This window comes from Haliotis cracherodii, unplaced genomic scaffold, assembly GCF_022045235.1.
Source record: "Haliotis cracherodii isolate W230 unplaced genomic scaffold, xgHalCrac1.p SCAF_9, whole genome shotgun sequence".
Taxonomy (NCBI): Eukaryota; Metazoa; Mollusca; class Gastropoda; order Lepetellida; family Haliotidae; genus Haliotis; species Haliotis cracherodii.
The window spans coordinates 4597466-4612301 of NW_027266343.1; the positions used below are offsets into that span (position 1 = coordinate 4597466).

At 38.3% G+C, this 14836-nt stretch overlaps 1 protein-coding gene across 2 annotated transcripts in view; it reads right to left on the reverse strand.

Annotated features, from left to right (window-relative positions):
* The window catches only part of LOC139452667 (protein mono-ADP-ribosyltransferase PARP15-like), a 76195-nt gene that overhangs the window by 41196 nt on the left and 20163 nt on the right, over window positions 1-14836 (reverse strand). For both annotated transcript variants that reach the window (XM_071234209.1, XM_071234208.1), the window contains exons 2-4: window positions 10723-10911; window positions 10314-10415; window positions 8071-8087 (exon numbers count right to left, since the gene is read on the reverse strand). In XM_071234209.1, coding sequence (XP_071090310.1) covers window positions 8071-8087; window positions 10314-10338 — 42 coding nt within the window. In that variant the 5' untranslated portion in view covers window positions 10339-10415; window positions 10723-10911. The remainder of the gene's footprint in view (window positions 1-8070; window positions 8088-10313; window positions 10416-10722; window positions 10912-14836) is intronic.

Genomic DNA, 14836 nt, shown 5'->3' on the forward strand with positions numbered 1-14836 from the left:
CTAAAACTAGCTAAAATGCGACGGTGATCCCTGTTTTTAAAACAGAAGGAGCAACGTTACGATCATGAAAGTTCTTAATGTATTGCCCTTAACATTATGTTTATCGTTCCAAAGCTCTGTTCTCCAGCTCAGTTCATCTTTGTTTATATCACTGAACAAACTACTCTGTGCTAACAACACACCCACATTCCTGTATTTAAAACATAAGGAGCAACAACGTTACGATCATGAAAGTTCTTAATGTATTGCCCTTAACATTATGTTTATCGTTCCAAAGCTCTGTTCTCCAGCTCAGTTCATCTTTGATAATGAGAACGTTCTTAATATGGGCAATTTTCTTCTTTCGGGACATTGGAGCAGTTAAAACATCATAAATATTAAGATTACAGGCAATTTTAACAACTATAGAACTCCATGAACTTTTACATAGTAACCATTTTCTCCATCAAAGCGTTACAAGTGCTGTTATTAAATCTTGGAATAGTCTAAAAACATTAGCATGTAATGTAACAAACGGGGAGGAGAGACCCATGTCTCCATTAGTGGCTATACTGGAGGTACCGTTACTAACACCAAGAAATAATTTACAGGCTCTGTTTTGGATTAGATTATCGTTTTATCCTCATATACCAGAGCCATAGAACATTACCGGCTCCACAAGACTTTCATACAGTTTTATAAAAACACCATAAGACATACACCCAACAGAATAAGACAAAGCATGGCTGGCAGAATTGTACAACTCTTTCACAGTTTCACATATCTAGATGCTCGTCAACCCGTAGTCCCAGATAACGATATGATTCTACATAGACCAGTGTTTGCCCAGCGTAGAGGAATCTGGTTAATCTGTATCACTTAACGAGTTTGAATAGCTTATTCTGCCCACAGTCGAGAGCAGCACAGTAATTATTAGTTTAGACCAGGCGAATACACTGGTCACACTTGATTGGTCTGTCTGATGATTCGGTCACCTGCCAAATGAGACCAACGTAGCCATTACACCTTTTAACAAGATGGAAAACATCTTTGCTGTTAGTGATTACATATAAAGAAATCTAACCAATTCACAGGCTTTACGTTGTAGAACAGAATGCTATGCCAAGTCATTCCTACCTGATACCATTAATAATTGGAATAGTCACCGGAAAAAGAGGATTATTAAACTTGGAGAATGTTATACATGTATTCAGTTAAGCCATGATACCAGATTTTGTCACTTTAAACTTCCATCGGCTTAAAAAACACATCTCAGATAACACATCATGCATGCTCTTGTGGCTGTCACAATGGTACACTGCATCAATTTTTTCACATGCCCCAACTACAATATATTAAGAAACGATTCTATTCTAAAGGGTAAGTGAGTTTCTAATCAGTGGTTTATTGGAAACAATTTGAACAGTGCCTAATTTAGCTATTTTGAACTCGGCCATGTACATCCGACGTTCGGGTGGATTTGCACATATATAATAACTAGTAGTAAGAATTAATACATACTTTGAGACACGTATTAAGTATTAAACAGTTAAATAGCTTTTCTTAGGAAACCCCTCTCCATCAACCGCACTGTTGACCTATCTTTTTTGTTCTGTTTTGATGTATTGATGTATTATTTAATACAATATGTATATCTCCCCTCATCCCAATGTTAATAAAAGGAAGCTTGGTGGGTACTTTTGGGATATAAGAAATGAATACAGACTGCCATACTGTCTGAATGTCTTAACAATCACCGGGTGTGACCACGTAGACAGGATATCATTCGGATTTCTCATAATTACTCCATGAGCATGCTGGGTATTGTAGCTTGGGGATATTAAATGCAAGTTTGTTATCAGAGGAGATTGATAGTGAACTTTTAGTACCAGTTAGATATCTATATGACTTCTTTCTGTTTGACAAAGGATTAAGGGTATATGTGTGGGTAATCCATTCACGCTGATGAAAGCAAGTCACTCTTCTAGTTCATGTAATCTACGTCAAATAAGATCAGAACACATTATTACAACATACTCAGGATACCAATAACAACGAAATGTACAAATTAACAAACATGATCAATATTATTATTACATGTTAATGCAATGTATGTAAATATAGCTATATAAACATATGTTTAATTTTTCAGCTTGTGTGAAGTCGTCCATAAATACGAGAAAACGTATATTTTCCCAAAATTATATTACCCTCAAAAGGGCAATTATATTCATGTTACATTTTTTCAGTCTTTTTTTTAATTCGAATTACGTAACATTTATGTTACTTTGATTTTATTAGACCCATGTTGTTGTTACAGACCCAGGGATTGACTAGGTTCATTACATGTCATAAAAGTGCTGGGACATGTGGTGGCAATACATTCTCTAATTAACACCTGTCACAAAGGGACGGGCAATTTGGGTTTGTCCTCAGGGAATGTGTTATGCAATTTGTGTATTCACGAAATAACATTCAACAAATTATGTACATGGTCCTGTGATGTAGGATTGATGCATTCGTACTTCTTATTAATAAATTGATTGCATTTTTTTTCTTAACCGTGTGCGAAATACGCATAATGTCGGAAAGCGCAAGTTAAATACTGACTTCATCCCAAAATAAATCACAAACCCTCTCATAATTTGTATATTATTCTATATTTTAATTATGTAAATCACGTTCCTGTCACCTTTAATTATTTTCCCAAAGATCAAAGATTAAAGCAGTTATCAAGATTTATTTTCCATATCTTTAGAAATACTTATCTTTACATTGAAACTGCCATCATGATGTATTATTATTATTAGTAGTAGTAGTAGTAGTACTAGTAGTAGTAGTACGAGTAGTAGTAGTACGAGTAGTAGTAGTAGTAGTAGTATTGATGTACAAATGGTTTGCACCCAACCATGCGCGTGCCAAATTATACAGCGTCAAGCTTTTAGAGCGCCAACTAAGTTTTCCAAAGTAGAAATTAAGCCAAATGAATATATATCAAGTTTCCTTTTGCTAGAACATATGCATGCTGTTGTGTTTTTTCAAGGTAATCTTCGTTCTCTCATTGATAACAATATTAAAAGAACAAGTATTATAAAATATAATACGGGAATATATTACACACGTTATTTACGCATCCGGTTGCTCATAATACAATGCTAGTAAACAATATTTATGTTTCAGGGAGTGAATACCAATTAGACCAAGCCAGCTCAACATCTCATTCACTTATAAAAGACAACTTCATCATAAACATAGTCATCATCGGAGTATTAACAGTTTTTATGTGTGACGCTACATTCCCCGTTATAGTGCAAGTATCCATGATAGAAAACGTATGATGTCTGGAAACGTAAGATCCGACGATTGTGTTATGAATAATAATAACGGCATGTTTGATGCTGAACACTCTGAACGAAAACAGGACAATCCGCCATTGTAGTCCGGCAACACAATATTTTCGTAGTATTTTAAAAAATAACCTTTGATAATATTTTTAGATGATTTTTGCAAGGACTACCGTTTTACAAAACGCGATTTTCCGCGTTTCCGCCGAGATTTCACATTATAACAATGTATATCTACAATGAAACCGACAGCTCAGAACAAACCAAATTCAACACTTTTAAGTAGTGATAAAATAGTTTTCATCCTCTGTGCAATCCATTCTGTTGGCATATGTGCACGAGAGCATGTTACAAAACACATCGCGGCCTCCCCGTAAAACGAATCCAAGCTCAAACACTTTCAATACAGAAGTTACCGCCAATGCAATCGCCCCCGACAGCTAATCCTCTCTGTGCATTTGACCATAAAGTCTACTCACATACCAAGCACCGCGCCAGGAAAAGTACCAGACGCCTCAACCGCCCACCCGTCAATATCATTGCAAGGACAGTATGTACTCCCGCTAACAGTGTGGAGTACTAATTAAACATTCCAGTAATGTTACCCGCCACTATATCAGTTTTTTGTAACTTGCTGATACTATTTTGCACATACAAAACAGATATAGAGCAATACATAGCAATTATCATCCTTTACCAACATATACAAAGAAACACAGTGCTCAACTTAAAACACTTCAATTTGCACATATATAATATTTATACACAAATACATAATAATTATCTCCCTTTACCAATATATACAAAGAAAACAAATTTGGATACACCATATATACAAATTTGTATATTTTTGTATATGTCGTATATACAAACTTGTATATTTTTGTATATATCATCATTCCAATCTTGTATATCCTTTGGAAATATCATCTTTCCAAAGGATATACAAGCTTGTATATATGGATTTTTTTTGCAGTGCGCCACTCTGCGCCCTGCTCTCATATTAGAAACGAATGTGGTCAAATGCATGTAGTTCGTTCACCCAGTAGCCAGAGCCAAGAGGAAGACTAACTTCTTGGTGAGGCCCTTTGCAGATATAGCAGGCGCGATCAAAGACAGAGTGAGCCTCTTGGGTGCCCAGATCTTCTGCACCACCTTAAGAAGAAGCACTTAGTGATGCTAAATACCTCCACCTCCAAGGGGAGACATAAGTTGAGATCTGGTACTTCTGCCAAGATGCGAAGAGGTCAATGCTGGGATAACCTAGGTGCTAACATAGGAGTAGAAACACCTTGGGAAGGAGCTGCTCTTCCTGACCTAGATAGCGCGTCTGCAGAACATTCTTACATCCTGGAATGTGCTGGACCAATAAGCGTAGACCCAGCAAATCTACCAGATGGAATGACCAGATCTTCAGTCGAAGGAGTGAGTGAGAGTGTGTCGTCCCCTGTTAGCATATACAGCAAACCACTGAAATAATGTTGTTGGTCGAAAAAGCAAGTTGAGTGTACCGGAGGAGCTCCTGCCAGTGTGATATCGACAACACGAGCACTTCCAAATTGAGGTTGTTGATGTGCCAGGTGTGCTGTGCGCCGGACCACAGCCCTGTAAAGCAGCATTTACGAACAGGAGACATCACCTAAAGTGAGAAGGTATAGCAACAATTAGGTAATGGTCCTGACGGTGTATGTAAGTGCCGTGAACTGTTGTGTCGGACCCTGGTGTAGGTGACCTCTGTCCGTCAAACCCTGGTCTGAAGTGAGCAATCTCATGAGCACTTGTCACTGATCACTGACAAAGTGTAAGGGAAGAATTTAGCAGATTTAGATTAGGCTGTCTACGAGACTGAAAAGCTGAAAAGTCAATTTAAAGATGGTTACTGATCATGTCAGGCCTTGACGATGCGTGTAGAGTTGTGTCTATCTGCCAACGAATGCCAGACCCCATGAAGACTAAAAATATGTGCTCCCCTACCTAACGAGGCATCATCGTAACAGTCGGGGGAAATCAAGGTTGTATCCAGTGGACAAAGCTGAATATAAACCTATAACTTTGGTCTGAAAGATCTTAATGTAAGAAGTAAGGTGATCATTTCCATTCTCATATAAACGCTCCCGTTGTTATATCAAGGTGATGATGATAGGAGGTGCCTCATTACACCCCATGTGCAATCTTGACACAGAGGGTGAGGATCCCAATCTCATTAAAATCAGATCTGAGTTCTCGCTATCGCTCAACAAAGATCTGATGACATCCCATTACGCGTCACGTCTGAGACACCTTTCATCCGACCAATCAAAGCGTTGCTTACGCAATCATGAAAGTTACACAAGAATGTGTTTTCTTATCATGCAACCTCGTAAAACGTTAACACAGGGTATTCCTAACAACAGATACGGCCCGTACGACTAAGGAGGCGTTGCACAGTATGTGGGAAGCACTGCCAGACAATCGCAACCATATATTAGTCATTCCAGAATGTTCGTTTGTTCAGTTTTCACAATTTTAATCGAGGACTGTCAAACTATTTTTCAAGCATAGTCAGAAATGAAACTCGCCAGGTTGAAACGAGTGCCGTAAAGCTCGAACATCCTGCTTTCTAATTGGCTGATGTCCACTTCTTGTTAGTCGTTTCAGAGAGCGGTCAAAGTTCCTGAAAGGTGACCCGTAATGTGATGTCCTCAGATCTTTGTTTTGCGGCAGCGAGAACTTTGATCTGATCGTTAAATGAGAATGGTGAGGATCCCTGCCGAACTTAGTTCTGTGACAAAAAATACGAGGCTTAAATCTGTTATTTAAGCAAAGTCATCTTAACAAACGTGCAATCACAACACGGCACGAAAGGTAATTTGTAACTAAAAAATTCATTCGTTTATAGGAGGGTGTAAAAGAACACTTAAAGCGTACACATAGATATAGGTAATAAAGTAGAATAAATAACAAATAAAAAAGAAAAGAATTCACAACTCATTACATGAGTGTGTTGCCACATGGCGAGTTAAAAAAAGTGGAACTGAACAATAATACACCATGACAAAAAAAACAAGCGGGAATTTAATACAAATTACATATATAGATAAGACCAAAAAGGCACAAACGATAAACACCAACACAATAGCACAATAGCAAGTGGAAACGAAGTTTGAATAGGAAGCAAAGTATGCTGGAAAACTTCAGAGGCGTTATTTCTCAACAACACATCTATCCCTGTTGATTGACAAATCAGTTATGTGCTCTTATGTGACGTAACTACTTCCAGACCACATGACAGGTGTGTGACGGTATTGCTACATCACTGGTTGGAACAACTTCTTCTGCAGCTGTGAAAAAACAGCAGTAAATGCATTAGGAGCAATGGAGGATCAGCTAAAACATTGACCATTTACCTACCCCATACAATCTGAAACTTCCAGCCTCTCCTGTACTGTCAGTGTATATTTTTAAAATGTCTCTTCCTTGCCTCATCCTGTTCAAAAACATGGTCACACCATTGTGCTCGTGTAAGAGATGCAGCCTGCTCTCATATCTTCTTTCACTCCTCCAGTCAGACGTATCCTGTTATGGGGTAATCTGCAGACCAATTTCCAAGCAGTTCGCAATTCACTGGACATGTCCGACTCCTGACGATATCTATATAATTTTGTGGATAGCGCTCTAGATAAACCGTGGCAAATATGTAGTGTAGTTCATTCCTCAATATTCTCTGGTTTGGTATGCTCTTTCCCATCAATTGCATTCCCTTTTTGTCGCAAATACCTAGAAAACCAAATGTGTCTGGCTCATTTGTAACACCACTCTACAAACTGGATAACTGTCTCTTGTAAATTTTGTCTCTGATTAAAGTACCTAAATTATCAGCTGCCAGCACTACTTCGTCAGAAGTGCTGATGTTTAGCAATTCTGCATATTCAGATATTCCTCCTGCATAAGGATAAACATTTGTTTCAAAATCGATACCTAGGTTAATACTGTTCTCACCTGAGGGAATCCAGCCTGTCATGCTTGACTCTACTCGTTTCTCCTGAACTTCCAGCCGAAATGGTCGTGTCATGACCGGGCTGTGGAGCACAGTTTCCCGCCACTGCTGATGACAACTGTCGTTTCCTTCGCGGTTTCCTGGTCTTCACCATTTTCTGCGAACGAATTCTCTTTGGAGCCATCAGCGTCAACGTCCGAAACGAATCGTATGTGTAGCGTCCATATTCCTCCTCACCTAACTTAAAGCTACTGCGCACCAGGTACCAGTTTCAACTGAAAAGAACGCCGTTCTTCCTCGCCTGCCTTATACAGCTTTATGCAATACATGATGCACCAAGCAATAATTTACATGACGCGCTATTGCAATACTTAACATGAGTAATCTCCCTTTGATCACGAATTGATATGTTAATGTTGTTAAATTATTTTATCTGCAGATGCTCTTTGATAAAATGTATTATCAATACCTTGTAACTTACAATACGTCAGTTTGATATCATACATATGTACCAACAGAAAGTAAACTGCTTCTAGACCTTCAATTAATAATTAATGATTATACATGCATGAGTAAATAATGACAACATCAAACATGTCATGCTTACCTACTTTTGGTACACATTGATGTAGATATTAACAATTTAATAAAGTCATAAATGACGAGATGGAGACAGAGAAAATAGAAAGCCAACTGACGATTAGAACATTATGATAACATACACATTAATATCATTACTTTATCAAGGGGTGAATATGCATGGGTACTTACAACGTGCTCGCCTCTTGCTGTAATAAGAAGAAGTTATAAAAGTTAATAGTATTCACGTTTCTGTGTTTGTACCAGAACTGCCTTTCATAAAGCTCTATCAAATATGGACTGACAAGGGTGAAGCTTTATTACATCTCAACCAACCCTTAATTGTTAATAAGTCTGAACCGATTTCAGTAGACAAGCCAGGTTTGCATGCAAACACAGATCCTTTTCATTAACCAACGGATTCATGATCAATCAGTCGGGTTCAGGAGTCACACGTGACAATTTCATATGTCTAGTGCCCTTGTGATATTTATGAGGTGTATATCATTTTAAAAAGTATATACGTTGCCAAAAACACATTTAAGTTTGTTTGGCCGCATGTATTGGAGATAACTTGGACTGTGTGTATGCTGTGAGCTATAAAGATATTCTTTAAGATTACTTGGGTCAGGTGTAGACGTCTTTTGTTGTGACTGAATGGGTATTTAAAAAGACTGTCACCTAATGGTAGGACAGTCACTGTGAAATTTTAACCATGGTTGGATAGTTTTGGTTTTGGTGTGGCTTCCCAATCTCGTGGCGTAAATTGCATTTTATTTAAATATTGTTAATGATTTTATTCTTGTAATCACAACATTAAACCATGTTTGTCTTTTCTCAACAGATTAATCGTCATTGGAATGGTGTGCCAACATGATCGATGGAACCATAGTGTAATATGTGTATCAGATAGTAACAATCGATTTACTTTGACAACAGTGGAGAAATAAGATTGAAATGATGATAATCAATTTTCACAAAGTTTGAAGAACTTGTATCTCTCAGTGAAGTGGAAATAAATAACAAAATAAGGGTACAGATAGAATTGTACAATTCTCCTGTATGTCACACTAAAAGGGTTTCTAGTTGAGTTACGTTATAACAACACGGAAGCAACCTCCATGGTGGGATGAAGACTCAGAGACTATTATACAAAGATAATATGCAGCTATAATATAAGAGCTCACCGAGACTTTGGAGTCGATATTAAAAACTTCAGAGTTCTACGAAGATTGTTTGAGACGTTATCTACCAAACGAGAAGATTATTAAAAGAAAGAAAGGATTAAACTGGTTATTGCAAGGAACTACCTCAAGTTATTTTGGAAAAGTATGAATACACGATGCCATTAAGGAAGTGGTTAAATGTAACAAATGTTATATTTGGGATAACACTTTCTAAGTAAAGTACAGATTCTAGTATTCAGGATTCGATCACACTCTGCCAGAGTGAGGCACCTTATCGCCAGCACACAAATTCAGCGATCTAACCCACCCAGCCTTGAAGCCTGCAACAAAATTAAAGTCTGAAAACTGATAGTCTAGATCACGTACTTTGTGTACCCCTCTGACAAGTGTAAATTTACACGGCTTCCATGGCTGAAAGACATGAATACACGATGCCATTTGAAAACAAAAAGTTCACACTGTAGTTTTCCTGAGGAGTGGGAGAAAAGCATAATCTGTCCCATATTTAAGGGAGGTAATAAGCATGAACCAGATAATTCCAGGGAAATACATGTATCTCTTATTGACACTTTATGTAAGGTATTGACTTCCATACCAGACAGACGCCTCCAGTCCTGGTGTAACAATAACAATATCTTAAGTGAAACAGAAGCAGGTTTAGACAAGGATATTCCCCAATAGACCGAATATTTACAAATATATCTTCAAACAACTCTCCAGAAATACATCTCAAAAGCTTCACATTGCATGTGTATACAGTTTAAAGTTGTGGAGTACAATCAGTCAAATGTGATGGATACATTACCGTCAAACTGATTTACTGATTATTGAGTTTAGAGGTATAGTGAGTGAGTGAGTATGGTTTTGCGTCGCTTTTAGAAATATTCCAGCAATATCACGGCGGGGGACACCAGAAGTTGGCTTCACACATTGTACCCATGTCGGGAATCGAACCCGGATCTTCGGCATGCCGAGCGAAGTTGAGAGGTATAAGTTCTGTGCAAAGCATATTAGACTATTTCGAGGTATTCAGACGGAACTCTTGAACGATTGTGATGAAACTCAATGTAAAGATTACAACAATATTTACATTAAAATAACGAGTTTCGGGTTTCAGGTAACTACACTGTGCTTCATTCAGTCGTGAACAATAGTTTCATTTTAAATCCCCCCAAAATAAGTCTCGATCTACAATTGAGAGTATCTTAATTAATTGTACACAGAAAAATAAATCCATTTGGCACTTACCTCTAAGACGTCGAAGATATGCCATGATGACACAACCACCTGCTTGTTACAAGGAGGCAGCACGAGAGACAGCACAGTGAGTCTTTCTAACAGCACATTAACCTGCAAATTGAAGCAGTGTTGAAGTTAACTGGTCCTTTACACCTGTATGGATTCTAAAAATGGATTTCCAAAATGCAGTATCTGAGCTTGGTGTTACTTATCCTACACCATAAGGTCTTCGTGTAACCTTTCTCGTTTCTATTGCCAGCATCAGTTTGATCACATTCTTTATTAGCAGAAACAGTACTGCTTTATGTTATTTTCTGAATTTGACAGTCTCCGTTGCTAATGTTTTGTTGTCTTCAATGCAAACGTTTTCAGAAGGGCAAAGGTAAAGATAACGAATAAAAAAATGACATAAAATTACCAATGATTTTTAAAATTAGATTTTGTTGACACATTTTTGGATGGATTCCCGCGTTGTTCCAGCAATGTCACGGCGGGGGACACCAGAATTCGGCTTTACACATTGTACCCATGTCGGGAATCGAATCCGGGTCTTCAGCGTGACGAGCGAACGCTTTAACCACTCTGCTACCCGACCGCCCCCATATAACTGGAACACAAACAAAACAAAATTATGTTATTTCCAGTTAATCGTCTTAACTGTCATGACGTATATTATACCATTCCCAATCTTGAGTGAATTATTGATTGTAATCTAGATCTATTTAGGAATACAACAAATAGAGTATATCATTTATTTAATTTAAAAATAGTTACACATTGAAATACATTTGTACTTGAACAGATAAATATAGAGTTCTATTAGCTATGTAATATTATTGAGTAACATTATAACACAGATAGTCTCGTTTCTAAGATTGCCTCCCCCACTTCCATATATGTCCCTTCCAAAATACAATAAGTACATTTGTTTGCTCCTAAAATTTTATAATTATTTCCTAATCTGTGAGAAACAATGTCATTAATTTACCATATTTATTCTTATTATCGTATGTGTTTGTGATGGGGACCACCGGTGGGGTAGGATACGTCCACCTTTTGGCGACCACCTGGTATCCTGTCTAGATCTATTTGATAGTTATTCATAAATTGCGTCAATCACTGGATTGACTGGTCCAGACTCGATTATTTACAGACCGCCGACATATAGCTGGAATATTGCAGAGTGCGGCGTTAAACAACAAACAAACAAACACCGTTATTCATAAAGAAAAGCTTTTGATGTTTGGGTAGCAATTGCTCATGATTCTGGAAACAGGTTGGCTGATTCAAATAGGTATCTGATTGTGATATCTGCTGAATTGCAGTAGTTGATGGTGATGTTACTCTCATGGTCCCTGTAAGAAGTAGTATTTGTGTATTTATCAGGGCTTGTGTCATCAAATGTTGATGATTGTTTTAATCACATTTGAACGACTCTGCTTTTATTGTGGAACGTTCCATAAAGCAGAAAGCAAGAGATTTAGGTTAGTGACTGAAAAAATATAACTTAGAAGTGAATACACTTAATAGTTGCATGGTATTGCACCCCATCATAACTGTATGGTGCGTTTAGAATCTTTTATTACAAAAAAAATACTGTATTAATCTTTTTTAAATCTAGAGAAGGCATATGATACACTGTGGAAACATGGTATTTTAAAAGATTTGAATGAATTTGGATTGAGGGGCTTCTAGAACCTCAATTTATATCTCCATTTTTAAACAACAGACAATTTCAAGTATGAGTGGGCTCTACCCTGTCTGACCATTTTGATCAAGATCAGGGCGTCCCTCAAGGCAGCATACTATCAGTCACATCTTTCAGCATCAAAATTAAGAGTCTCACTAAAGTATTAAACAATAGCGTTGATGGTTCACTTTTTGTGGTCGATTTCAACATTTCTTGCTGTGGTAAGAATATGAATTCAATAGAAAGACAGCTTCAGTGCCATCTTGGTTTTACTGCAGCGGGAACAAACTTGTGTGTTGCCTAATAATTTTGCTCCATATCCCAACTGTTGACATTTAAAACATCAGAGTGGATTGGGGATGTAATCATATACTCCGATGTTGGAATATCCGGCTTTGCTAGAAGAAGGGAGCTTTGTGAGTGATAACGAAAACGGATAGATGTCGTTATTTTATGAATGCATCACATCACTATCTTTCCTAGAGAATCTTTTGACAGCAGTGACACCTTGATTGTTCAGCTCGGCAGCAATTTCCACTTCTGACATATCTGAAAACCATTTTGCGTAGTCGCAAACAATACCTCTACAAGAATTCAGAGTCTTGTGAACTGAGACAACAATCTCAGTATCAGCGAAATGATGTGCCTCGAGCAGAGTTATAGATTGTTGTCTCCGTGCACATTCTCCAAGCGGCAAACTGGACCGGAGATGAGTAGCACATTTTCTCATTTCCACATATTCCTTCAATAGATTTTGAAATTACAATGGGGCTGATTTTGAGGGGTTCACCATCAACACCTTCTTCAACAACCTTAAAAAGTGGCAAAGAATCCGTATGGGGTACAGAATCCTCATCTGAAGATAATGCAGGATCTCAATCAATATGCCTTCATTAACTTTTAAGCGAGAACCAGACGAGTGTGGGGTAAACGAGTCTGATAGGCATTACTTAGAAGTTGACGAATGGCAAGTGTTATGAGTGACGTTGTATATTTGTGTGGTTCACAAGGGGTCTAGTTTTGGTGGACGGCGTCATGCTTGATTGAGTTAAGCAAGCTGCCTGACGGGGAGAAACGTGCTTGTGGGGTGATTAGAGTTTGAGTTGGCTTGGTAACTGATTGGTGTTGGCCGATCAACCTTTTGTTGTGTGCTGAAGTAGATAGCTTACTTGGAAATTTGTTTACGATATGAGGGCAAGTGATCGAACAGAAAGGGGGAAGGAAAAATAATTGGAGAGGGAGAAATATGGTTTAACTGAACGAGGGCAGTTCAGCCCAGCGTTATGTCCAGAGACAAAGTTACAAGGTCATGTCGACGCTTCAAAGGAGGAAACTGTTGTTATCCAGTTATCCTGTGAACAGTGATATATAAGTTTGGAACAATGTGAAATGGAATTCATTGGGAATGTGATGTCAAGAAATCTGAGGTGACTATTATCTATATTGCACATTTGCCATATTGCCTTGCCTAAATAGATGTGTATGGGAGCGTTGCCCAGTAACTGAAAATTGTTATATGCCTATCTTTGTTCTAATTATTAAATTTAGCTTTAAACTTCAGAGATTGTTGTGTGATTCTTGTAATTGTTATTTGTGGTATTAGCGGGAACCCCTGCCGTTCATACCACACGTAACAAATGGGGGCTCGTCGATTTATGAACCTTTTTAAATCATAAGGGGTTAAATTGTAAGTGGGAAGCATATTTGTATTATTTACTCCCCTCCTATAATCATTCTAAAAGAAAAGTCCTGAAGATCACAACAATCTTGTTTTTTTATATGTCACACATGTATGTGCCACACGTAACGCAAGGTAGACACAATTTTATGGATAACAACTTCTTTAATACTGTAAAAAGCTAAGTTTCGGTGTAGATCCTTATACCATTATCAAGCAAGACTGGTAAAAGGCAACGGTATAAGGATCTACACTGAAACGTTAAAATAGTGTCTACCGAGTGTGGGTTTTTTCGACAGCCTTCTCCGCACCCACCATGGAGTGTCAACAAGGACGGTGATGTAGTGGAAGCCAACTACAAACACCAGGGCTACAAAGGTGTTATACTCAAGCAAAAAGGACATAGGTAGCTAGTATTGTGAAACAGGGTAACAGTCAGACCGGTTCCGCCCTAGACAGTTATCTGATGACAAATAGAACCCGGAGGTCAGTAATGCCAGATTGGCCCATGAGCCACCGCTTTCTGGTATAGGACTCGAGGCAGATTATAATGTAATCTAAATGTGATGTTTTCCATAATTACTATGTGGAATATAAGGTTATATTCAAAATGGAAGAGTGGTTTGGGTACAAGGAACACTGTTCCTGGTTTCATTGCCCTCAACAGCTAACAGGTTGTCCAATTTTGTTGCCTCTTACTACATGCAATAGTGAGTGAGTGAGGGTTTAACGCCGCTTTTAACAGTATTCCAGTTATATCACGGCGTGTCAGCTTAATGTGGGAGGACAGCACGAAGTGATGCAGGTCTAAGACGTTTACCACTTTGGTGAAACCCACGAGCACGGGTATGGTGCTGACAAACCTAGAAACATAATTGGGGCGAACCGGGATTCGAACCCACAATCATAGGTTTCTGGCGTGCCCAAGGGACGCAACTCTGCACAGCGAATCGAGGCGCCTTAGACGACTGGGCCACCCCTGTCCCCACTACATGCAATAGGGTGCTGAGGACACATTCTTCCCCGGGTCCACACTGTATGCATATTTACAAAACTAGATAAATTAGAATACTTATTACATGAACGTTAATGTACTTGTCCTGATAAATTCTCCCTCTTCTATCCAATACCTCAGAACCCAAAACGTGTCTATGCCAGTGGACG